The sequence below is a fragment of the Rissa tridactyla genome, chromosome Z, assembly GCF_028500815.1.
Source record: "Rissa tridactyla isolate bRisTri1 chromosome Z, bRisTri1.patW.cur.20221130, whole genome shotgun sequence".
Classification (NCBI taxonomy): domain Eukaryota; kingdom Metazoa; phylum Chordata; class Aves; order Charadriiformes; family Laridae; genus Rissa; species Rissa tridactyla.
The window spans coordinates 25,185,922-25,213,126 of record NC_071497.1 but is presented as its reverse complement, the minus strand read 5'-3'; the positions used below and the strand labels follow the sequence as shown (position 1 = coordinate 25,213,126).

Below are 27,205 nucleotides of genomic sequence, written 5' to 3'. Positions count from 1 at the left end.
CTCTGCTATCAAGGCAGGTGGACAGAGTTGGGTTGTTCAGCCTGGAGAAGAGAAGGCTCTAGAGAGACCTTATTGCAACCTTCCGATACTTAAAGAGGGGGTCCAGGAGAGATTTGGGGGGACTCTTTTATCAGGGAGTGTAGTGATAAGGGGTAATGGTTTTAAACTGAAAGAAGGTAGATTTAGATTAGGAAGAAATTATTTACTGAGGGTAGTGAGGTACTGGAACAGGTTGCCCAGGGATGTTGTGGATGTCCCATCCCTGGAAGTGTTCAAGGCCAGGCTCAATGGGGCTTTGAGCAGCCTGGTCCAGGTGTCACTGCCCAGGGCAAGGGGGTTTGGAACTAGATAATCTTTAAGGTCCCTTTAAACCACACCATTCTGACTTAAACTCTTTTCATGGGTTATTTTTGTTGAAATAAAGAATAATGCACTTTGCAAGTCTTCTATATCAATAAAAAGGTTGGTTTTCCTCAGGTGTTCAATCAAACACAGAATAAGGAAACACAAGGGGAAGAGGAGCTTTCTGCATTCCGTAACAAGGAAGGTGTCTGCAGAGCTGTGAATATTACCAGACAGCTCACCGAGTAACCTTAACCAAAATCCTAAGACATTCAGAGGCACAACTAAGCCAGCTTTCCCTTTGACTTGAAGGGAGGTTCTTTTCACACTATGTTAATTGCTTTTATTATGGCTATTTAAGAAAAACCTGTCACCTGTGTGTCTAATAGCTGAAACAGATAATAAAACCTGCCAGAAATTGGAAGAAGGGGGAAAAAAACCCCACACCCAACAAACCATTAAAGAGGCTCTGTTGTTGGGTTTTTTAAAGAAAGAAAAACAAACTTTTTAACTTTGGAATGAAAATGTTTTATAGAATATTAACATTCATTCAGTTTACATGACTGAGTTAGTTAAATTAGATGTCTCCAATGTACTAGTGCATGTGTAGACAACATGAACATTTAACAGCAAGAAGCTTATTTTTCCACATTTGCTTTCTCATTGTTGTGAAATGCTTTGCTTTACTCAACAAGGGGCGGGGGGAAGGAAGACTTTCTCCATTGCAGCTATAAGTTTTTACTTTAAAATATCTAAAATATTTTCTTTGAGCAAAAAGAAAATTATTTTTCTGGAAAAACATACTTTGCAGGGTCTTTTCAATTTTGTATTTGGAGCAGGAACCACAGAATCTGCACAGCAACCTGTTATGACTTCATTTAAAAAAAATCAAATAATCACAACATTTGGACATGATCCAAAGGTTTTGACTTTTTTTTACTTTCTATTTTGTGTTAGACACTTCTACTGGTAACCTTTTGAGTATGACCTAGCATATGCTTTTTCAGACACCTCATTAGAAAGACGTTTCATCTGCTATTTTCTCAGATGAGGAGCCACGAAAGACCTGCGAGTAAGATCGTTACATTAAAAAAGAAAAAAGGCAACATGAATGCTCTTCTTTTAGGCAGCTGTTTAGAAATAGGAAGAAGTCAGAGCTGAGGCCAACAACAGATAATGAAGGAAGGAAAAATCCTCAAGCTTAGCTCTTGACACTGCTGGTTAAGTCTGGAATCAAGAGTGTCTAGCAAGAGGATTTCCAACTCTTGCCACAGAAGTTACAGTAATTCTCTTTACAAAACACCATGCTTAAGAGATTATGTGAAGGCCAACGTATTGTGCCATTCCAGAGAGAAACAAAGAGAGAAACAGGCTGGTTAAATTAACTGCAACATCTGCTGCAAAGGGGAGCTACTGAAGAATGGAAGTCCATCATTCTATAAAAATATAGAATATATATAGATATATAAAAATAAGGGTTTTTTTTACCCTGCGAGCTATACAGGTGTCTTCACTTCCACTCTCTCTTAAATCTACACACATTCCATACACACCTCAGATGAGCTTTAAAGGCTGCATTCCTATTTTATCACCTGTGGTAGCTGGTAGCCATGATCAACCACTCTCCACAGCACTAGTTTGTAACAGAGACATGGAAGATTACAGCTTTTCTTGGATTCATATGAATTCTACCAGTGAGTATGCGTACAAGACTATGTTCCTTGTCACTTTTCCCCGGATCCTACTGATACCTACTTCAGCAAATGTAAAGTTTTAATACAGGAAAATAAGCCAAGAAGGAGCGACACATTTCACTTTTAACCAGTATCCTATTGCTTTGGCTTCCTAATACTTTAAGTTTTGGAATTGCAAAATTGAAAACCTCAGGAGCAGACTCATGGCAATTGCCACCAATTCCCTGTTCTGATGCAGTCCAAACTACACTGCAAAGTGCACGACACAACTCATTCTGTCCCTCAAACATGAATATTACCATCTTTCACTGCTAATAAAAGAATATATTAATATTTGTAAAGAAATAAGATACTATGATGGCACCCATAGTTATAAATGAGAGTCAGTGAGCTACTATAAGATTTTTAATCAATCACTTTTCCAAGAGCTTAATTCACCTTAATCTCGAAGTTACTGGAAAAGTCTGTAACTCTTTTAAGAGGGTTCGACTAGACACCTTGTATCTTATTGCCGGGCACCAACCTGTTTAGGAATTGTGTGTCTATCCAATGGCGACACAAGTTTTTTTGAAGCCATTAGTATACATATACCTACCCAAATATTAACTTTCTGTCCTCTAATGATTAACTGCATGTCCCTTATAGTTTTTGTGTACATTAGAGTATTATTTATAGAAATACATTTTAGAGACCAGTCTTTTCTCCTTTAAAATACTAACTGTAGCATTACCCACTGCAACCAATGCAAATACCAGAAATGCTACCAATTTTAAAATTTCCAAAATAACTTTACAACAATTATCCTAATAGCCAAGTATTCAAGTGTGTTTCTCAATTGAGTGAGTGAAGTCTCTACTACCATTTTCAAACTTAATACTTCAAGAGCCAAAAATATTTTAACAATATCTTCATTAGAAAGCAACCTCAGCCCTGATATATATATAAAAATAAATATATATATCTGAAAAAGAGAGAAAACATGCAGGCATACAGGAGACCTAATTAGTAGAATGGAATTTAAACACAAATTGAAGGAACCAGGTGCCCAGCTCTTACAGATGCAACTTCTTAGAAACTTCGAACTTCAAAGGCTGAAATTCCATAGTTCATAGACTTACTCAGGACACAGGCTTAAAAATGGTGCTAGAATTTATAAGAGGAAAAAACCGCACAGAAACAAGTCATTAGTGTTTCTGACGTTAGGAAAGTTTATTATAGAGTAAACTGGTAAGAAACATGGTTCCATTATGCATTTTTTTCCCACTAAAATCAAGTTTTACCACTGCTGGTGTCACAGAACATCTTCACATTTGATGCAGATAGGAGAAATCAATTACAAAGCCTAAGTTTGACAAAACCAAGTAATTCAGTTATACTAGGTACAACAGGTCCTAAGTACAGATTTAATAAGCTGCAACTGCACTGCAGCTGCAAGAACTTGGACAAAGTGACACATTAATTAACTTTTTGGAAAAATTTATCATATCATAAGCTTTAGACTTTACAATTACCAACAACATTCTAACCAATAGTCTGAAAATTTAAGCTATTATTATAAACCTTAAGAGTTTAGAAAGTCTTGGACCCTCTTCCTAAACTAAAATATATCATATAGATAGTATTTTACATACAATATTTTATACATATTTGCTTTCACATTGTAACTAAACAGGCAAAATTTACATTTTTGCTTTGGTGGCAAAGATTTAATTTCAGACACTAGTTTGAAGTTCTTGTAGTACTGTGAACAGGCGATGGCAAATCATGATCAGACAAAGGAAACAGTGGCAGCATCCACTTCAGGAGGCATGGATGCAAGCACGTGACGACAAACTGGGCATGTTCCTGACTACAAAAAAAAAGAGAAAAAAACTCTGGGTCATCTGCACAGTCTGCATTGAATTCTGTTGGAAAACTAAAGATTATTGTTCATGAAGTATTTAATGTCTTCACAACAGCACTGTCTCAAAGTCAAATTTGACTGGATGGCTAACTGGAGCTAAGAGACAGCTAACAATGCTAGAATTGGCTTCCATACTGCATAAAATTAACAATCAGTTATTTCTTGGTATTCATCCCACATTTTCAAAGAGTTACAAAATGTTCTTCCCAGAAGAATGCAGATACTCAAAAAACTCCACAAGAGCCTCACCAACCCTGTAGTACTTACCTTTTCTAACCAAAGAGTTACACAAAGTTTGTGAAACAAATGATGACAGGGCAGCTCTGTTATGATTTCATCGTTTACATATTCACTGCAACAGATAGTGCAACACTGCTCTTGACCTACACCCATGATGAAGAAAAAGCATTGTTATCTCAATTTACATCTAAAATGAGCTGAAATAAAAATACACATCTTATCAACAGTATCACTAATGATTACAAAATATGATTACACTCCAGTAAAGATTAGTTTTCCAAACTGACCAAAGTTATATTCAATCTGATTCAAGATTCAAAGCCCTTAGAACAGCATTACCAGCTGCACAGTAAGTATGTTTAAATACTGCATTTATAGTATTACAGAAAGCTAGATTTCTACTTATAAACTTTGTGGAAATTAATTCTTAATTATTTTTCCATACCTTCATGAACATCTGTGACAGTAATCTGTGGGAGACAATCTATGGTTTCTTGAGTAGCTGGTGGATAAGCCTGTTCAATATCAAATCCAAGAGACTCCAGATGTACCACAGCAGACTGAAAAGGGTGAGCAGAGACCAAGTCCTCTTACTCAAAAATGTAACATTCCACATGAAAACACATAAGCAAGAAAAAGGAATCCAATTCTAATATGGAATTCTTTCCAATTCTTCAATGGAAGTTATGTCTGTTAGACTAACCATTACATCAGTTTTATTTTTGTAATGAATGAGATGAAACTGAAGGTCAAAACAATAACAGCTTGTTGTTTAAACTTTCTTAAAGTACCAAGACAGAGTCACAACTAATTCTCTAATGAATACTTGTTCATTTTAGAAAGCTTCAGAAAAGACAGCAAGTCGAAAATGTAATAAAGCTTGCTAATAGAAAATTGTCGTTATGTTTCACTTTCTTAAAATGAAAGCCTCATTAATGTGTTTCCCGGCTTCAACTATTGAACTATTCAGGTACAAACAAAAATAGTAAGTACCTACTAATGTAGGCTTTCAGAAAAAAAAATCCACATAGATGTTTCTCATCTGTATAATGACTTAAGACATAGTCCTCTGAAGTCCTTGTTTGAAACTTAAATTTTTCACCCTGCTAAATCTTTAAGACTCCAATACTACAGGAGGCAAACTCGATGTTTAGACCATACATTCAACCCCACAAGACACTGTAAGGATGCAACACAGATCTCAGACTGGTTATATTTGCTAAGAAATGTACTAGACATACCTGTTTGAACAGCAGAACAAATTGAAAATGAAGAGCTGAGAACACAGAAGCACTGAGTTCATACACTAAATGAACTAGTCATACCTCTTAAGTACAACTACTCACTGCTCTAATCAGCATGCAGATTATTTATTCTCATGGCTAGAAACCCCCCTTGGTAAGAAGTTTAAGATAACCTGACATTTTTGTAATGTTGGGGGCACACTTAACTAAAAAGCCCAAAATATACTAGAGAGACACTGGATTATACAGAAACACCTTCCATACTCTTTCATCTTAAACTGTAGAGAAAGTTATTGGAGTTGCAGCCTGAAAACATGCCTTACTTTTATCACAGTGGCAAAGTAGCTCAGGCAACCATCCCACCATAGTTCTCAACCATCAGGTTTACATTTACAGGCAGATGTTTGTGGCAGTAGAGATACCAGCATGAGCTAGCAGACAAATATTTAGGGCTCCTACTGCCACAGATATTCTCATCTCGAAGTTTGCTAATTTAAAAGAAATCCTAGGACAGTTATCCCTAGTGCAGTATGCAAGTCCACCTGCAAGACAGGTAACACTTCTCCAATTTAACAGCTTAAAAACATTAAGTTCTGTTACAGCAGACAATACTGCCTTACTAACATTAAGGAAATTTTAGTATTTGTAACAGTATTTTGCCACAGCTGCAATGGTCTGAGAAAAATTTGTAGGCAAAAATACCATGCTTAATCAGATTAACTACTACAGCTGGAAAAATTAGATAATACCCCAAACAGACAGAAGGATGCAATATTACATATGTGTCAAACCTCCAGGAATACAAGTTTATAGTCTATGTTAATCCAGTCAGGGACAGGGTCACATCATATTTTATTACGAGATTACACCGGACTAGCCATTTGCAAGTCCTATTTTCTAGAAAGCAGAAAACACTATATCCTGATCCTGTCTACATCTTGCTGTGGTCATTAAAAGACAGGAGCTCAGCAAAAAATTAAAATTAATTCTGGATAGACATTACAGAGCCTTCTTGTACTCACTTTCTCTCAAATTCCAGAAATATTACCTAACATTACCTAAGAGAAACATTAAACAGTTTGGGGTAATCTTTGCTTTTATTTTCTGAACAATTTTAGTAACCATCTTCATACTGGAAAGAGAGGTGCTCTATATATTCTGCTTGAGATTTGGAGGAAATACTCAGAATTACTATTGAAAACCTGTGCGGTCTATTTGGTCACAGTCAATCCAGCTGTTCGTTTCATTACTCAGTTACCATTTTCTGCTGACTCATCCCAATTATGCCAGACTTGTATGATCACTGCAAAGTTTCAGACACCTAAGAGCTAATTTCAAGCACTAATACTATTTAAGAGAATTGGCTTTCCCTCTTGTTGAACATCCATAGTGACCTGCACCACAGGTCCCAGAGAGTAACTACCTTTGTAGTCACCTACCTGCTTGCCAAGTGTGTTCAGTGACACTAACATAATTACAGCATCTTCTCAGCCAGCCATGCACAAAGCCACCTAGGATTGCTTTTACAGGCTGGCCTGACTAGAGTGCACACACTTCTTCTGACAGAGTAACTAAGGAAATGTTGTTACACAGTAATGAGAAAGAAAACCTCAGAGCCATAATAACCTCAGTCTCCTCTTTAAGTGTTGACACAGAGATTAAAAAAAGAAAGTTTCCCCTCTATACACAGATCCTCTTGCTTTGGTGCAAGGAAAGGGGTCAGCTGCTTCTGTAGTTCTGTCCTTTTTGATGTAGTGAGAACCAGCAGCTATGAAAGAGACAAGGAATTTTCTCTATAAAACTTTAGAATACTGCTTTTATAGTTAAGGATATCAACAGACCTCCTACACATTAATCAGCAGTTCTGAAGTGTCTCCAGATGAGTAACACTAGCAAGATCCTACACAGCAGGAGAAGACCCTATGGTACTTGATCATGAATAACGCTGACCTCCCATATACCTCAGGGGATGCACAATACCTGGGAATTGAATGACTGCCAACTTCAGGGAACAAGCCTTCCACCCCCTTGGGAAAACCCCAGGAAGTTTATTCACAAAATCATTGATTTTGCACATATTCATAGAAAAAGGTAATCTATGACTGTTCCACTGACTCTCAGCTTTAGAAAGCACTTCAAAGCATCCTTGGTATTTTGTCTGCAAGCACATTATGACCTACAGTCTGCCCTCTTCACCCCTTTTAACTAAGAGCTAGGAGTCAAACTGCCCCCTGATGCCCCTAAACTTCTGTCACACACACAAAACATTCAATTTAATTGTTGTAACACCATATTATATGTCGTCAAATCATTTAACTCTTATTTTTCCAGATACCCTGCAGGGAAGATTTCTGGCAGTGCAAGAACTGTCGCATTACATCAAAGTGAATTTCAGCTAGCTTCATATTCGCTCTGACAGTGACCTACGTCACACAATGCAGACGACAAAGATCATAACTCTGCTGATTCTCAATAACAAATGCTCTTATTTATGCAAAGGTAGACAGATAAAAAGAGATTAGAACAAGGTAAAGTTAAAAGGCTTTTTTGCTTTTGGGTGGTTTGGTGTTTTTTTTTTTTTTAATTTAAAACACGTGGAGTCAAGACAGTCAAATACAGAAAAGTCTTCCACTGAGGAATAAAAATATGAGATATCCAATTGTACTCTTGCAAAAAAAAATGCTGGCATGATCCATAGTCACAGATCCAGTTATGAATTTTCCTTTGTTATGTAGGGAATTTGGCAACATTCTTTAGAATAGTTTAAATAGCATATGTTAATACTGGTAGAAATCAGTATCTTTTTTCCTTTAAGCGAAAATACATATTCTAAAAGGAGCAGCACTAACCAGAGACTTTTTGCACTACATTTAAAAGAACATTCAACATTTATTTTCAAGCTTGGAGATCTGAAAGTTCAAGCTAAAAGAGGAAAGTAATTTTTCCTTAATTCTCCTTATTTTCAGAATATGCTGTAAAACAATTCAGTAATAAAAGCTTACATCACAACATCACTAATAGCAGCAAGAATATTTGAATACCTCCATAGCTTGTTGTAAGCGTCCCTCTAGTGCCATCAATGTGATAAACTGAGGATCCATATAAGGAATGGCTTGAGCAAGCCCTAGGCCATCCCCAAACTCATCAAGTATTCTGAAAAACATGAGTTAAGAAACATGGTCATCATTTCAAAGTAAGTAGTAATAACATCAGGGCTGGGTACATCAAATTACTGCACATCACCTGCTAACAACTGTGTGCGTATACTCTCATGAGGTGGTTGTGTTGGCCCGGGCTGGCTGTCAGATACCCATCCCACTGCTCTTGCTCCACCACCTCAACTGGATGAGTGCATAAATAAGCCTAAAAGCTCATAGGTCAAGATAAAGACAGGGAGATCACCCACCAATCTCCATCCCAGGCAAAACAGACTCAACTTAAGGGAGAACCTTAATTTAACTGAAAGGTTGAGCCAGGTGATCTTTACAGGTCCTTCCCAACCTGGGCTGTTCTATGAATCTGTGAATTTATTGCCAACAAAAAGGGATTTGGATGGTGAGAAACAGAGACAAAAACTAAAATGCCCTCCCCTTAGCCCTCCCTTTCTTCCCAGGCTCAACTTAACTCCTTCATTCCTGACTCCTCTGTGTCACCCTGACCCAGGCAGTGTAGAGGGACAGGGAATGGGGACTGTGGTCAGTCCATGGCAGTTCCTCCCTGCCTCTCCTTCCTCCTCACAATGTTCCCCTGCTCCAGTGCATTGTTCGTCCCACAGGCTGCAGTCCTTCAGGATAAACTTGCTCCTGAGAAGGTCCTTCCCACTCACTGAACTTCTTCACTACCTGCTCCAGCATGAGCTTTCCAGAGGCACAGTTTCTTCACAATATCTTCCTGCTCCACTGTGGTCTTCTCCAGGAGCTCCAGGGGAATCTCTCCTCAAGCACCTGGAGCACCTCCTCCCCCTTCTTCTCTTACCTTGGGGTCTACAGCTGTGTTTCTCCTGAATCATCCTCAGTCCTCTCACACTCTGCTGTGCAGCATTTTTTAACCCTTTCTTAAATACACTTTCCCTAGATGCACCACCCTGCAGTGGGGCTGCTGGAGCCAGCTCTGTCCCATATGGGGCAGCTCCAGCCTCTCCTCACAGAGGCCACCCTGCAGCCCCCACTCCCAGCACCTGCTCCCAGTAAAGTGGTAAACTCAAGACAATATGGACTTCAGAAGAACATGACAGGAGCTTTTACTGTTGATTAACCCTGAGTTAAAAGGACACACAGTTCAGCTAATAAGTTTCGGACATATGCTATTAAGCTCAGTTTACAACTAGCATTCAGATTTTGATTACATTGTGTGTCACAGTTCATAGCTTGGCATCTGCTTTGAGTTTTATTTTCCACATTCAGAGACCAAATATTAGAACAGGCACAAGCAAAATCATGTACAGATCTGCACATGCTTAGACAAACTACTAGAGAAGCATCTTACTTCATATTTTGAGGAATTAGAGAAGCCTACCAAATCTAAACTCCAACATTTAAACAACAGGTTTTTTCCATATCCTGCAATTCCTTTGCTAGCTTCCTGCCTGGCACAGTAAGAACACACGCCTTACTTCTAGCTGGGACTCTCATGCATTTGACCCTGTTGTGCTTTTTCACAATAGAACTTCACAGAGAGAAAATACCAGTGTTCTTGGTATATTTACACTGTAGTTTGTAATATTTTTAATAAGCAGAAGAGAGCAAGTGTTAAGTCTCTCACTGGAAAGCATTCTGTCTAGCTCACTCTCACTTTAAAACAAACACACTATACTACTCCAGGATTAGACTGTGTAAGCAGTTAGGATCACTTTCTTCCTGGTATTTGCAGAATTTTTGTAATAAGTATATTACAATATTCTTCAGTATTCTAATGACAGAAAATTGAGTGAAGCATTCAATATTATTATAATATTAGGTAAGCCCATGACATTTCAAAGAGACATAAAATAGGCCTTTAGCTTCTGATGTACACCAGATGCAAAAGAGAAAAAGAACAATTATAGAACTGCACTGACTTGAATGCTGATTACATTCATATTGCTTTACTTTTTTATACTTCCACTGTACTTACCATCTTGAAAATTAATTGAAAAAGTACACTCATCCCTTGAATATTTAGTGCACCACAACTTTCTGAGATCACAGTCTGATTTAGTAAATCTACATCCTTGTTCTCTCCTTAGAAGAAACACATCACTTGAAGTACCTTAAGGCTTTAAACTCAGATTATCAGCCTTTGAAGCAAGTGCATACAGATAGCCATGAGTATTTTTGACATCTTATATAAAAGCAAAATAGTAACTACAAAACCTCTGAAATTAATGCAGGAAAACTATCAAAGGCATACCTCCACTCCACCTCCAGGTCTTCACTCACACTGGAGTCATCCTCAAGGTTGTTATTTCCATCCAACAGCAACAATCCAGGATGCACAAAATCACTAACTGGATCATCTTCCTCATCACTGCTGCTTTCTTCTTCTTCTCGGTATAGTAACCACGGAATCTCTCCTTCCTCCAATAATATCTGTTCCCTTCAAAGGAATAAATGAAAAGCTAAAACTAAAGATCTAGGAGAATTTACCAACACATGCAAGTAACAAAAGCTACACATACTACAACAGCTGCATGTTTCTCAGACTGCAGTCCCAGTTTAGGAAGTTAGTATTTGCTGTAAAAACCAAGAAACTCCCAGTGGTATTGGCTCCAGACTCAGAATCTGATAAGATCCATGATTCTGTTGCAAAAATTATTTGTCTAATGCTCAAGGCCAGTAGTAGGGTAAGTAGCTTGCTTTGTGTTTCCCCTAGTACAGGCAGTATCCCTGCGAGGGCTAGTATATTTCATACTAAAGATTTTCTTATTCATCTACAAGGTCCTAAAGCCACTAAAGGGAAAGGCTCTCTTGACACCCTGGAACAGCCTTCATGGGGAAACTTGGCCTGAATACCAAGAGTTATTATTTGCAAGAGAAACTATCTGCATAAGGAGAAAGACTCTTCTCATTTCTGCAGGAGCACAAGTCACCTGGATGTTTAAAGCCACAAGGCTGTAAGTCCCACTTTCCTTCTCAAAGAGCAAATAAACAGGAAACATGTTAAAAATGGGTGCATTTGCAGGCTGTTCACATCAAAGAAAGATAAAGACTACACAGCTCCATTGTTGTTGTTCTCAAACAGATGAGTTTTCGTAGTGTTTTCATACAGCCATGCTAATTCTCCAAACCTCAAGAGACAGCCATACTAAAAAAGCAGTAGCAGAGATTTGGACTGCTTAGTAATAGGTACTGTCTACCTAAGAGTAGAAGAAGCTGGAAGAACACGTAGGCATGGCTTGTTGCTTTATAAAGACCCAAACTAAGAACAGAAGTCTCATAGTAGATGCTTAGGAAAAAAAGCCCAACTTTCCTTGGCTATTTACAGCTACAAATTCTGCCTTGCAACAAAGGCAGGCACATTTTATAAAGTAAACTACTGAATGCCTGGAAAAATAAGTACGCAGCAAGCAAGCAGTTCGAGTTTACTTTAATCACTGATAGGGCTACAGAAATAAAAAGCAGCAGTGGAATGAGAAACAAAAAAGCACAGAGATAAACTGCTTTGCAAGGAGTACTAAGCAGTACCAGAACATGTATATGTTTAAAAAGCCGGATTAGGCAAGTTACTTATAAAGCCGGTATATCCAGCCTATTTTCCTTGTTGACATTACCAATCAATGCCCTCTCATTATTTCTGTATCTTTCATAAAATACAATTGTTTGCATAACATGCCATTTTTTCCCTGATTTGAAATACATACGAGTACTCAGATTATTTTGATGTAGGCAAGTGATTATTGCTGGTATAGTAACTAGTTTCAGAACTGATGTTATTCTGTGTAGTGTCATGCAGATACTGTGTTACTGCTGACATCAGAATTTACACAAATTTAGCTAATAAAATAAACCCATACCCTCCTTGGAAACAGACATCCGTGTTCTCCTCTTCTATGCCACTGCTGCTGCTCTGCTCTTCAGGCTCACATTCCTCCCTGCCTGGGACAGTCTCCCAGGTCTCACCACTTGAAGAATGGTCTTTGTCTGTACCAGCAAAATAGGAAGACACAGCTGTAGACCATTCTCCATCACTCCATTCTGACCTGCAATTTAAACAAGGCAATGGGGTGTGACTTTTAACACTGCTTTAGGGGAAAGAAAACGAACACAAACATATTGTGACTTCCTACTTTTCTATGAACATTACTTTCAATATAGACTTTTTTCTAGCAGAAACTCATTTTGTACTATTTAGAAATGTATTATAAAGCAAGTATACACAAAGAGCTGATTAAAAAAAAATAAATCGGTTCCTAAGAAAGAATTCTGCCCATCCCACTTTGCAAAAAGGTTTTTTTTTCTTCCCCCTCTGCATTTGCAGGGTACATAAAACAACTCAGGAATACAAGTCCAGATCCACTACACACATCTTTCTCCTAGCACACAGAGAAGATAGCAGCAGTGACACTGATAATACCCACGGTTGCTTAACAACCAATAAGCAATGTTGGCCTTACCTCTCAGCCAAACAAATAGTAAAGAAATGAAGAATAAAATGAAATTAATAAAATGAAATTTCACCTGTCTTCATCATCATGGGACATGGAGGAGTGTCTGTGGCAGTCTTCAAAATCATCCCTGACAGTGCTATTATCTAGCATGTTTTGTTCTTGAGCTGCTGTATTTTTCCTTAGGACTGTTTCTGTGTTCTTTTGATGACCTTGGTACTCTCTTGTGTCAAAGTGCATACTAGAACTCATCTCTTCGCTATTTCTCAAGGCATACTCAACATGGCCTTGCTGGATTTCAGCAACTTCATTTCTTCTCCAGGAACAACTTTTCTCTTCATTGTCACTAGGGAGAAGCTCCTCTCTCCCCAACTGGTTTGCAGGACTTTGTTTTCTTATTTTAGGTCTCACTACTTGCTCAGGTGAATTTCCTTGGTCGGTCGTTCCACCACTGGCATTTAATTCATTAGCAATTGCTATAGGGGTTCTGATTCCAACATCCACTATATTTCTTACCTGCTGTGTTTCACAACTGGCACCAGTCAAGTTACTTTTCGGTATAGCTTGATCTTCAGCAGAAGATTCAAATGCCCTGTTGTTTGGACATGTCAAGCCTGAATCTATGCTAAAGTATCTCATTAGAGGCATTGGTCCTGCTTCTTCACGACATTCTCTAGAATAACTGTGGCTGAGCGTGAGCAATCGGGACTCTAAGTCAGTAAGAGTCTCTAAGCCTTCTTCTAACTCAGAAAACATGCTATCTAGTGTTCCCTGAAGTACACCTTCTGCTTCACTTGCCAAAGAAAATTTGTCCTGAGCATCATCTTCCTCTCCATCACTGCTATCTGGCTCATAAGAGTCAATGTTTACAAAGGCAATTCCATTATGACCATTCAAATCATTATGCCCTTCAGATGCATATTCTGCAAGGTCTTCAGAATTTTCATAAGGATTCATAGAGTTCCCCGAGATTGTGTTGCCTTCCAGACCAGAACAGAATAGAGAAAATGGTAACATGTTTGCTTGAAAAGTTTGGCTTGATACACTTTGGCAAATGGGTTCTCCAGTTCCAATATTTTCTAACAGAGGCTCATCCAATAAATCAGAAGAAGCCTGAACCGATGGACTGGAATCTTCACAGAAAGCTGTAAGGAAGAATACACCGGAATAATCAAAAACAATTGAAATATGCTCATCTAGAGCAGCTGTTCAGGAAAAAGAAATGACAGTTCACTACGGCTCCAGTGCAATTTGATAAAGAGAAATATTTACCAGAGATGCAGTCATTCTTCATTAATATATTTATGTTCTCACTTATATAAACTAAGCATACAGAAGTAGACTTAAATGATATAATTTCAGATCAGCCTGACAGCAAAAACCCAAGTATTAAATGAACATGTGCATAAGCAGCATTTTTGCATTGTTTATAGAAAAGGGAATTTTAAGATGAGAACAAGATATCTGAAAAAAAACACTAGAAGATTAAAAAAGCTGCAACATTTCTTTCCATAAGTTAAAAATGGGGCTATCCGTTCATTAACTGGCTAAATTGTGCCTCCTGCCACACTCAGACAAAGCCATTTATTGCTACTATAAATTACATACTAATAGCACTATGTTTTCTGCATGCAGCTGGGAGTGCAGCTTCTCATAAGAAGAAAATAATAGTAGGGATGAATGTGGACTTACAGTTAATAGTTACCATCATCACAAATTCAGTTGTGTTATATCACACTTGAACACCTCTTGCATAAAAGGACAATAAATATCAAACCCACTAGCAAGACTTAGAGAAGTTAAAACATGTATACTGCTGCTACTACAAAATTAATGCTTAGTTCAAGTCATTTGTAAACTCCTAACCAAGGCAATAGTCCAAACTACTTTTGAACGTACAATGGCTTGCATAACTTGAGAGTACTTAAAAGTTTAAGTCAATATTAAGAGATTTGGAATCTTAACTACAAGACAAAAAAAAGAAACATGCACAGTTAGTTGAAGGATTCCCTAGCATGTCATTTTAAAAACAGTTAGAGGTAGGAAACCATGTAAAATGAGTGTTCCAAGGTTAAAAAAAAAAAAAGAATCTCATCTAAATAGATAATCCATGCCTAAGTTGGTGAATTCATGGCACTGAACTCTTACAAGAGCTGCGCCTCTCAGCACTAGGAGCATGGCTTGCAGGAAGCAATGCTGTAACATCACATTTTATCTAACCAAAATCTTGAAGTTCCTTCACAAAATTGCTAACAGCTGAGGTTGGCAGGCAGACCCCTCTGGATATCATCCAGTCCACCCGTCTTGCTCAAATAGAGTCACCTGTAGCAGCTTACCAACAACCAAGACCAGTCAGGTTTTAGTATTTCCAAGGACAGCTCCTTCCACCCATCTTCCACAATTACTTAGATGTATTGAAGAGGTAAAGCCAATTAGCGAGGAAATATGCAGCATATTTTAGGTAGCACCCACCCAGCAAAAAATAAGTATTGACTGGGGAATAACGTAACCTAGTTGAAGTAAGGGAAATAAGTCAATCCAAAACATTTCTCAAAGAAATTTGAAAAACGTAATATAAAAAAAAGACCAAATATAAAAGGAAAGGCATTTTGTTATTAGACTTAATATAGAAAATGAGTCACTTTTAGAATTTATATACAAAGAAATTGTATTAAGAAGGAGATAATATGCTCTAAACTGCATATTTCTTATAGCCCCTAAAATAATAGCATCCTCCTCTCCGAATGACTGAAACAAGAAAGGTGGCAGTATTATAGAGAAGATCTCCACAAGTGTCAACACTGCCTTACAGGAAATAAACCTTTAACTAGATGAAAGCGTAGAAAATATATAAAGCACAAACAACTGCAAAAACATTCAAGTTCCAAAAAAATAAAACCAGCCCCAAGATGATCTACTCACATAACAGTCTCCAACAGCAGAGGCACATGACAGAGTTAAATCTGCACTATGCTATTATGAAATAAGGAAATTAGGAGGAGAAAGCAGTATAAAATAGTCTACAGAAAGGAGAAAAAATTGGAAGATCTGAGCCTATATCAAACTTCTTTTAGAGAAAACCTCAAGTAGATGGGATATGTTTCTAATCCAACAAGCCATTCTGTATTTCTTTATGAAATTATTATTCAGATACTAAAGTCACAAAAGACAGTTTGGAAAATAATAACGTTAAATATTCATTAAACGAGAAAGGGAAGCGGTCTGATTCATACAAACAAATAAGAAGAGAACCTTTGAAGATCTTTTACAGGCTTAAATTAATTTCCACTGGAACTACACTAAAATTGACAGAGACAGAACAACCTGGTCCATGATACATTAAATATTTCACAAATAGAAGATTAGAATTAGTATTCTCTTCCAAGTGTGATTTGCAATTTGATTTGAAGACAAAATAATTTGAATTTTACAGTGTTATGGCTATCTAGTTGGTTAGAATGCATTAACTCATTAAGGAATGCACTTCATGTAAAATTAAAGAGCCTAAGATAAACTGTACTTTAATTCACTTTCATGTTGATTTTCATTCTGTAAAGCCATATGAAATGTACTTTACGTGTGTTATTTAAGTGGCTACTCTCTTCCCTTCATATTTCTCTATGTGCCTTTCCCCTCCACCTCCACACATCCCAGGTTGCAATTAAATGGCACATATGGAGAGACATGCACTTATGTAAAGAATTCTCTTGCTGAACATCCTCCCACTCTAATTGTTCACAGCCTTCGTGTTGATGTTCATCTCTGCCTTGGCTATTCAAAGATGGTCTAAAGCTAACATAGGCATGTCTTCTCCCATATCTTCTGCCTGTAACACTCTGATAGCCTTCTGCTGGTTTGGGCCAGGCAAGTTTGCCACCTTGTTGACCCATTGCTACGTGAGATTATGGAGGAAAGAAAGAGACAGAGAGATTGCATTAGACAACAAGATGTCTTTACAGTTTTGCCCCTCTTCAGCACTTTGATGTAACTTTTTTAGCAAGGAGTTTCCCAGTTGTCTTGAGCTTTGCTAACATGATTGTTAAGAATCTGAAGTGCTCTGGGCACGTATGTTTTGAAAGTACATAACAGAGTTTTCATCTACATTAAATAATATTGACAAACACCAATATTGTCCCATCTTAACATATTTGTAGTAAATAACAGACTTTACTAAAAAAATTTAAAACTCAAGTCCAGATGTCTCCTGACTTTTTTTTTTAGTGTAATACACTTTTGCACATACCTTTGACACAACACATATGTTAGCTTGCAAAAAACATTTGCAAGCACTATAATGGAAAAAGCCTTCAGGTAAGGCAGCACAATCTAGCCAGCCCTAGCTAGTTTATTTCTGTGACAGGAAAAGCACAATTAAACAAATCACACCTTCTAAAACAGGAGTCCCAAGGAGAAGGCTTTATTCTTTACACTAGGTAGTATGTTCACGCATGGCCATATAATGGAATTGCTCACATATGGCTCCTATTTTTATAGCAGTATTCCCAATTAATGGATCTTACTGCTTTTACCAAGAAAACATGGGATAAGTAGTACAAGGTAACTTGAAAAACAGCAGGGAAAGCTGCCAGTATTGTAATGACAGAAGATTTTAAAATAGCAGTAGCATCAGTTATTAATAATCTAGCATAAGTATTCACACCCAAAGGCTGTTCCTTGTACAAATGCAATTAGACATTCAGTATTTCAGATGTTCAGTGTCTTTTTCATGTCCCTCTAAGTCACTTTTAATCTTCACTACATATGGAATTAACATAGTAGCTTCTCTGTTCTTGAAGCTCACCAAACTGAAAAGGAGACACTGAAGTCCAGGAAGATAAAGTTTCTAACCATTAATGCAAAGTTTTCTGAACTTCAGAAAAAATAAGAAAACTTTTTTCTTTCCTGACTGTTAAACTGATCTGTTCATTACCCTTAAAAAGAGACTATCTATACGCAATGACACTATTTATTAGCAGTTATTTTATGCAGCTTTGAGCAGTACAGACACTAGTAAGGTTGGTTGTTGCAGTATGTGGACTGTCTAAAAGATACAACTGCACACATATACCAACTGTCAAAGAGTCCAAGCAGGTTTGGTTTTTTTTACTTTGTTTGTGTTTTAAACTAGCATCACTTGAAGTTGTCATTTTGCTAGGACTGACGTACAGGAAACTAACTTTGTTGCTGCCTACCTAACATAAATAATGAAAAATAAAATGCAAGGGGAAAACAGAAATATTTTTCTTGGGGCTGCACTCTCTGAAATCACATAATTCCCTTAAAAGCTTTAATGAAGAAGCAAAATGAAGAAAGCTACCTATTGTAAACTATAGCTTCTAGTAGAAGCTAGTCTTAAGAAGTTCAAATACATAACATTCTACAAGGCTTTGGTCTATAACTGTCAGCATGGCAATTCTGAAAACATTTCCTAGCAATCTGCACTTCAAATTTCTGTGGAAAAAATCCAAATATTTTCTACCCGATCTTCCCTACAGACAAAAAAAAGGACAGAAACTTGAGTAGTAAAATGATGGTGGAAGATTCAGGGCCTCAGAAAAAAATGTAAGTTCCAGGAAAAGAAAAATAATCTCTTTCTCTTTCAACCTGACATGGAAAAAATTAAGGTTGGAGTAAACCAAACAAAATTACATTCACAATAGAACACCTGCCACAAGAGTCTAAAATATTACTGTTTCATTCCCAGGGAAATTGACAGCAACAGTGAAGATACCTGCAGTGCTTAAAATTAAAAGGCAAATATTTACAATTCGATTTTGTAAAATTGCACCAGTTAAGGAAGCTATAGCATAAGGAGTCTTTTATCTAATTTTGTCAGCTTCACTTCTTGTTATCTTTATCCAATTCTACGAAAACATTTGCTACAAAAATGTTGTGCTATAACTTATCACATTATAACTATGTCTCTGAATCTCCCTTAAACCATGCAATCTTAGTCATGTCTTTAGTCCAGTCTTCTTCCCACACATGAAATCTCTCCAACCATAGCCCAGTCCCATGAATAGTGCAGAAGTCCAAACACATCCATCACCAGCTGCAACAGGGCAATACTGCTTATTCCTACAGACTTGGGATATAGCTCAGTTGAGGCTTTCTAGAAAAAAATTAGCAGGTATTAGAGGCTTTTTTCTCATTTCTCTATGAAGCTCTATGTAGTTTGATTACATATAGTCTCTCAAAATATTTTCAGGGATTTGTCCAACCCTACCCATCCCACATAAAACAGAAGCTAAAATGGTCAATTCATTATTAACTACACAATTCCTGCAATCTTTAGAAAGGCAAAAACTCTCTACAACTAATGCAAGAAAGAGTGGACTGACAATTAATTCTCTTATTGAGAATATTAACTGGCTGACTAATTAAGTCAATGAGCAAGTCAGGTTTATTCAAGCAAGCTCTGACAATTCTTAAATTTCTACTGGTTATAACATGCCCAGTTAGCAAACCACCAGAGGGAGCTGACAATGAGCAGTCATAACCTAACTTGCAGAGCAAAATCCAACAGATTAGTAAATCAGCAAAGCAACAGAAAATCTGCCCTCAAACATGGTAATACCAGTGGTCAAAATAAAAAAGGTAAAAATACAACAGAACTGCCTTATTCTTAATTTTAGTTTGTTCTCTAAAACACCAGTGTTGTTCAAAACCAGATGTCCACTCAAGAGAGTCAAACTCTCTGAATGCAAATGTTTTTTGTTTTTTTTAAAGTGATTTTCACAGCATGCAAAGTCTTTAAAGCTGGGTGCAATGCACTACAGTTTTTGCTCTAGATAATTCTCTCACATACAGAGTATCTCATCTTGTGTTCAATTGTTCTTAAAAAATACATCATGCAGTTATTTTTCCACCCTTGGAAAGCTTTATTGGATCAATATAGTGAAAGCTTTCACCAGTTACTGAAAGTTTGCTTGTCACATTTGGTTTACAGAAGAGGTTAACTTCTACTTAGTTACAAAATAGTTCAAACACAAGAGCAGGAGCCATGCACTTATTTGCCTATATGCCTAAAATATGCAGCATTTAAGCATCTGAAGCCAGAGACCAATTTACAAGAAACCCTTTAGGCAATCAAGTTGCTGAGACACATAATACCCTCTGTCAGGTCCTTCTGCCAGGCTACCCAAACCTTAAAAGTGGGTATTGCTCTGTCTTCTCTCTCTGAAGGTCAGTTTAGTGGGCCTGTTCAAAACACACCCAATACCTGCTGACAAGACATAGTTCTGCAAAACTGACCAGTCTTAGAGATGCAACACACCAGTGACTAAATAACCAAGGCAGGGGACACAGGCTATTTATGCACTTCTCAGGCTAAAGAATTGTCCTTTCAAAAGGAGAATTCAGGTGGAGTCACCTGAATTCCTCAAAGGATCATTAGCAGCCATCACAAAGCAAAAAAGCATTTTAGATTACCAGAGCCAGATTAAAAAAAAAAAAACACAAAACAAAAAAAAAACAGAACGGGGGTAGTGTCCCAAAATGCACAGTTCACAAACAGGTAGGTCCAGCTTTTCACAGGCACTGCCTTAATCACTGATGCAGAGCAGCATACTTCACTTCTACAAGCACTGCACTAAGGACTCCACTCCCTAGAGCCAACAAACTACAGGCAGTAACACAGAAATCCTGAGAAAGTAAATGCAATCCACCTGACCCACATAACCACCCTGTCCTCTCCCACAAAAAACCCATTGGTTTTCCAGAAGTAACAGTGTTCAAGGTTAACTGTAGATGCATGCATATATGTATTCACAATCTAGCATTGTAACTTCAGCAGTCAGAAGTGATCCATCCCCTTGAGCACAATCCTACATACAAATCTCAAATCATTCCAATTTACAGAGTCAGATTTAGGACAACTGAGTCTCCTGCTCAGTTACATCCTGAGTCCTCCAACAGGATCCCAGTCCTCACCCACTGAAACCCAAACACCTCCCTTTACTCTCCTCCACATTACCTTTTGTTCTCCCCTGTCCTCTCAACCCCCTCACATCATGCACACTAGAGAAAAAAAAAAAAAAGGAGAAGCAGCTTTCTGGGATCAAGGAGTGCATGATCTGCATCTACAGCACTACTCAAATAAATCACCATCACCCATGCAGATGTAGGATGCCAATTGCAGCATACACCCACCTCCTAAACAGGGCGAAGTTGACTGCCAGAGTTACAGCTGGTATGCTGATCTTATTTGTGACTCCCAGAACTGCTGTGACCTACCCAGATGGCATCACTTTGTTGGAGCAGAGTCTAGTCCATAACATCAATGGTAAAAAAAAAAATCATGTAAATTAAAGAAATTGCAGTTTATCTAAAGTACTTCTGAACATCTGAACAAAATCTTGCCTTTTATCCAAGAGCTGAAATACCTGCCTTTACATACCTAGCAATTTTTGTAGTTTAAGGAAAAGGTAATCGAGTTTGGTAGTTTCCACTGAAAAAAATATACTCCATACAAGGCTATTTTCAGTTAAGTATTCCATCAAATTTACCTGGATCTTACTTTCACCCTACTATGTCCAGTTTTACTTCCTTCACACAGTCATGTCCTAGGCCCGCTGTATACCTCACAGAGAGAAAACAAAATTAGGAGTGTGGGGCATGGCAGGGGTGGGGGGGCAGCAGTCCGAAGTGGTTTTCATCCCAAATAGGGGATGCATTTTCTGCTGCAGAAGGTATTTAGTTATGTAAGTAGCTTTTTTTTTTTTAAAGACATGTAAAGTGAGCTTTAAATATCTCTCTAAGTAGTATTTTTTTTTCAATATTTTAATAACTCATAACTTTTTCTGCTCTTCCTCAGACTTTTCCCAGCATTCTTAAAAAACTTGCATACATATTCTGGTCTCAATCTCACCAACACTCTTTTACACCTATGAATTACAGAAATCATTTTCTTCCACAATGCAAGAACAGAATCTCACAGTCAAGGTTTGAAAAGGGAATGCATGTAATACTGACACAATTACTGTTTTCTAGGTTACTGTCTTAAAAAAGAAAATCTGCATTTACTCCCAGAAGTATATGAATGCATTTGGCTACCAAATAGGTGAATCTTAAAAACAACTCACTCTTGACACCCTTTCCCTTACCTGACTAATTCTGAACCATAACGAAAGCATATCCCTGATCAACTCAGACAAAAGTTGCAGCTAAAAATAGTCACATTATCTTTTAACTGTATCATTCAAAATTCTTTATCTGTAACCAATATTCTATATCTCTTTCTGTCCTGCAGGTATTGAAAGTTTCCAAGAACAGATTAATTAAAGAGAAATGTGAATTAGAATGGAGAACTTTCAGTTTTCTAAGCACTACTGCTTAGGATGGGGGAGAGATTACTCCATTTCGGTTAACAGAAGAAAGGCATGGAATAATCCCAAAAAGGGAAAGAAATATTTCAATAACTTAACATATTACTGTCACAATTTCCCTCTCTTGCCACTATGGGCAGATTGACACTGAAATTCTTTAGACATTTTATTATGCTTACAAGCTCCGAACTAGGTGCACTGGCAAATTTCCATTCAAAACAATGAATATTCAGTTAGAACCTACCTTCACTGTCTGGATTTATCTAAACCTTAGAAAGCCGTATGTCATGGTGTAGCCCCAGCAGGCAGCTAAGAACACCACAGCCACTCACTCACTGCCCCAGCCAGTGAGATGGGGGAGAGAATCACAAGAGTAAAGTCAGAAAATTTCTGGGCTGACACAGAAGCAGTTTAATTATTTTTTTTAAAGAGAATAGAGTAAAATGAAGAGGAAAAGAAACAAAAGCAAGGAAAAAAGAATGATGCAAAAGACACCCTACCTGTTCACCAACAACCAGCCAACGCCCAGACAGTTCCAAAGTCACAGCAGCCTGGCCAACCTCCTTTCCCCCCACCAGTTTTATCCCCTAATGTGACACCACATGGTCCCAGGTATCCCTTTGGCCAGCCAGGGTCAGGTGTCCCACCTCCATCCCCTCCTGACTTGTTGTGCACCCCCATCCTGCTCCATGATGGGGTAGCATGAGAAGCAGAGGTGGCCTCAGTTCTGTAAGCACTGCTCAGCAGTAACCAAAACATCCCTGCGTTATCAACACTGTTCCCGGAAAAAAAATCCAAAACATAGCCCCATACAAGCTACTATGAAGAAATTTAACTCTATCCCAGACAAGACTACTACACCATATCATAAGCAAAAACTAAATGTTTTTCTAAAGGATCAGATTTATTCATCCAAAAGTTCCTTCTACAAAGTATTTGGTTTAGGTGGCTTTCTAGGATATTTGGGAACGCAGTATTGATTATTTCCATGAGCAGTATCAGCTCAGCTACATGTACACTAAAAAATGGAACATGCTTCAGGGATTCATTTTTCAGGCTTTAATTATTGTCTTTTCATTGACCTTCCAGGTCATTTTGCACTTTCTTTTGAGCTATAGATGCCACTAAGTCAATGTTTTAACTTAATATAGTTCCTTCTCTTTGCCAGGGGCTTAAAGTAGCCTGTGGTCCAAGTTCTATAAGCTTGCACACTGGTCTACCACTGAATTCTCCTTAAATGAAAATAAAACTTTTTTACCTCTCAGATTACAGAAACTGAGTATTTTGTTAATGACTGAAACAGCAGCTGGCTACACCTTCAAACAGATTGACCAGTTCAGGTGTCTGGGATCTCAATAGCGCAAAGGATCCTCTCAGCAAACATGAATTGCAAATTTTTTCCACTATGAGCCTAACTTTGGAAATACAGCATAGGCAATGAAAGATATCCGAAAAGCTTATTGTCACCTCACCCACTTTAATGACAAAAATATTTCTGCATTTAACACTATTTAGAGAGATAATGAAAGTATTAATCACAGCAAATTTATATTTTGTGAACACTGCTGGGCTTTTCAACACTTAAGTCACTCCAGAAATAAGGGGAAAGTAAAAAAGGTAACAAATTCTGGAGCACCAAGTTACTGCCTCCTCTCTCATCCCAGCTGCAGGCAGCAACATTGGAAAAAACAGACAAGCCCAGCCTATTAATAAGTGGCTCCAAGACTGGTGTCACCACCACAGTTTTGGGGGTTTTGATAACGGGATGGCCTACATGGCACCAGCCTTGTTGGCGTCAGATGGGATTCACCTTTCTGAAAGGGGCAAGAGGTCTCTGCTCACAATCTAGCGGGGCTCATTGACACAGCTTTAAACTAGGCTTGAAGGGGGGGGGGGACACAATATCAGACTTAAATTTATCAGAATAAATTTGCTCCCCATACTTTGTTCAAAATATTATTCAGCAATACTAGGATAAAGCACAAGCCAGGGCCTGTCTGCCTTACAAATGCATTGTCCTCAATACAATGGGATTCTGGCCTCTAGTGCTATAGAGCACAGTAATACTTTCTGTTTCATTCAAGACCTCTTAAGAGATCAAGAGCCAAAACAACACAACTCAAGAAGTACTATGGACCACAACGGAGATTACGATATAAAAATGGTAGCAATGCCATCTTAACTTTTTGCTACAAATACCCATTACGCTATTTGCTGAATTAGTCCAATACATCATACGAGTATTTTTCATTCGCTAGGCTAAACTGCTTTTGCAGAAGTAAACATCCTCATGGGAGCAGCTAGCTTAACAAGGTGATAATTCATAAATATTTCTTATTTTGATGAGGCTTTGATCTGTATAGAACTTTTGCACGCTACTGACACTGCATTGCAATTCACTGAGTTGGCAAAGGAAATAAAAAGAAAAAAGTATATTTCAAAGAAGTTTCCTGACCATGCATTTTAATGCAACTTCAAAATAATGATTTTTCTGAACAACATTTTCAGACATTTTCCTTTCTTTAATGGGTAAGAAAGAACAGGAAATCATATCTTTGCAAGTCTGACTCAGCTGCAAGTGAACTTATTTTATTACAGATATTTGCTTACTCAAGTTAATATGCATACTTCTCCTAAATGAAATTTACATCTATAAAGTATGTATTCTTCATGATTTGTGCATTAAGAGGGAACAGTAGTAGTCTGACAGCACTCTTTATTGCTACAGGACATAATTTATTTTTTCTAGATACAGTGTAACAGAATTTTAATCAAAAATCATTCCTCTAAACTGCTTAACTGTGTACACAGACAAGTGCAAATCAAGAACCACACTGAACGAATGAAGTGTCTGAACATGTCAGATTACAGAAAATGGACCTAAATGCAGTCTCTAAGCTTTCAAACACATCCTGCAAAGTATTCAGCATCACAGTTACAATACCAACTTTTTATATTTTTTATATCTTTGTGCACTGTAGAGATTCACATGCTATGTAACATATATATTCTTCATAAGAAGTGTTAATTCACCAACAGCAGCCAGTCCAGCATATCTGCAGTGCCCAGTATTCTGAGAAAACTCAGCTCCACCACAGCACAGCTGAAGGCAAGCAGTTCAAGTGAACCCACTTAAGGTGCAACACCAAAGCACACACAGCAAACACCCTCCAGGCTCTCACCCTGGCACAAAATCCATCCTGCGCAGTATAACTACGGGTTAATGCACTTTTGCTTGTGTGGGGAAAAAAAATGCACGCTTTTAGCTGGTGCACCTTAACACGTTTCCTCTGGGTTCCAGGCCCAAGGCACATTCCTTCTGTCCCTTAGTTTGGGGGTGGTTCTGCTCACAGCCCACCAACACCTCTCCTCCAGCAAACAGGCAGTGTCAGTGCTTCATAACCGACTCCAAGCAATGTCAAGGGGCTCACTTTAGAAATGAGCCTGCTCACACCCGTTTTTATTTCGTCTAAGGTAGAACCCAGCCGGCAGGGTTGCCTGGGCAGCACAGGGAGCACAGGCCCGCCGTCACAGACGGCTCTCCGGCCTCAGCACCAGGCTCCCCACCTCCGCCCCGGGAGAAAGAGTCACCGTCGAAATGTTGTGGGGAAAACACCAGAAACAACCAACCAGCCCCCCAAAAAACAACTTTGAACTGAAGGCCTGCCCGGGCCTGCTCTGTGTCTGCAAGCCGTGTCGGCTTCCCCGCGCCCATCGGGGGAGCCTCTCACGCACTCCGGACCACCACGGCCCGCTGCGCTGAACGGAGGCGGCCGCGCTGCCCCCTCGGCCGCAGCACCAGCCGGGCCGCCCCCGCCCCGCAGGCCCAGCCCCTGAGCGCAGGCTGTCGCTCCGCGGCCCAAGCGACCGCCCCGAGGGTTGAAGACGGCAGCGGCACGGCCCTGCTGCCTGGGCTCCACGACCGCCTTCTCTCCGCGGCCCGAGGCCGCAAGCAGATCCCCGGGATTGAGCCGAGGCTGGCCCGGCCTCGACGCGCAGCCGCCGGGCCGGGCCGGGCCAGGCCGGCGCCCGCACTCACCCCTCCCGAACACGGCTCGCCCGCCTCCCCGCAGCCACCGCCGGCCTACCCGCGGCCGCCACTGCAGCCAATCCTAGCGCTCCAGAGTCGCCAGCGGCGGCCAATACATGGCCAGGGGGAGGGAGCGGCGACCAATCCAGACCGAGGGGGCGGGAACGGAGGCCTCGGGCTCGCCCCGGCCGCCCACAGAGGGGCGGGGCGGGGGGGGGGGCCGTGCAGCGTCGGGGATCGGGTCAGGGGGCTTGGGGCGTCCGTGCTCGGCTGCCCCTTCTCCATCCGTCGGCCGGCAGGGCCGGGCCCCCCGCCCGCATGAGGGCTGCGCTGTCTCCCGGGGGTGCCCGGGTGGGGCGTGGAGGCCGCGGCTAAGGTGGGCTCCCGCGGCAGGAGGGCCGCTGAGCTGCTCTCCCCGAGTCGTGCGAGCGGGGCGGGCGCCGCCGAGGTCACAGGGCCTGGCCGGGCCGGAGGCAGCCGCGGCAGGGACGCCGTGGAGGCCGGCGTGTCTCAGGATCGCCAGCGAGCTGCCCGCACGGAGCTGTGCTGCCGCTCGGGTTTCGTGTTCTTGGACTGTGTTTGTGGCGTGTTTCTGAATAAATTACTGTTAGCCTTTTAATCAGTCGTTTACTCATGCAGAGTGAGTTCACCTCTGGGCTGGTCGCTTTTATCTGAATTTAGAAGGAGATTTTACTGTTCATAGGCAGACAGAAAGCAATTTCACGTTTTACTGCGGAGAAGTGGGAAAGGGGTGGCTCATGGTAGGACAGAGATATATGCACAGCATCAGGTAGTGTACATTGTACTAAAGAGGGAGATAAGCAAAAAGACAGACACTTTAGAG

General features: G+C 39.5%; 1 protein-coding gene across 4 annotated transcripts; it reads right to left on the bottom strand.

Moving 5' to 3' along the window:
* Positions 1 to 3,226: 3,226 nt before the first annotated feature.
* Positions 3,227 to 26,347, bottom strand: PJA2 (praja ring finger ubiquitin ligase 2). Of its 4 annotated transcripts, none has more exons than XM_054186761.1 (8): positions 25,514 to 26,347; positions 13,079 to 14,150; positions 12,415 to 12,600; positions 10,812 to 10,997; positions 8,465 to 8,576; positions 4,625 to 4,739; positions 4,207 to 4,322; positions 3,227 to 3,885 (listed from the first exon to the last, which is right to left on the bottom strand). In XM_054186761.1, the coding sequence occupies exons 2-8, from the start codon at positions 14,020 to 14,022 to the stop codon at positions 3,805 to 3,807; spliced, it is 1,740 nt and encodes a 579-aa protein (XP_054042736.1). In that variant the 5' UTR covers positions 14,023 to 14,150; positions 25,514 to 26,347; the 3' UTR covers positions 3,227 to 3,804. The 4 variants fall into 4 exon arrangements, with proteins under 4 accessions (XP_054042736.1, XP_054042738.1, XP_054042737.1 ...); XM_054186763.1 differs by having other exon boundaries at positions 25,607 to 26,347; XM_054186762.1 differs by lacking the exon at positions 25,514 to 26,347 and adding an exon at positions 21,157 to 21,243.
* Between the last annotated feature and the right edge of the window lie 858 nt (positions 26,348 to 27,205).

Bases quoted from the DNA above. Each gene is read 5' to 3' on its own strand.
- PJA2 (XM_054186764.1), bottom strand. From the start codon at position 16,895: ATGGGTCAACAAGGTGGCAAACTTGCCTGGCCCAAACCAGCAGAAGGC. The intron at 12,601-13,078 runs GTGAAATTTCAT...TTTAAATTGCAG, and splicing joins TCCCATGATGATGAAGACAG to GTCAGAATGGAGTGATGGAG. The intron at 10,998-12,414 runs GTATGGGTTTAT...ATTCCTTTGAAG, and splicing joins GATGTCTGTTTCCAAGGAGG to GGAACAGATATTATTGGAGG.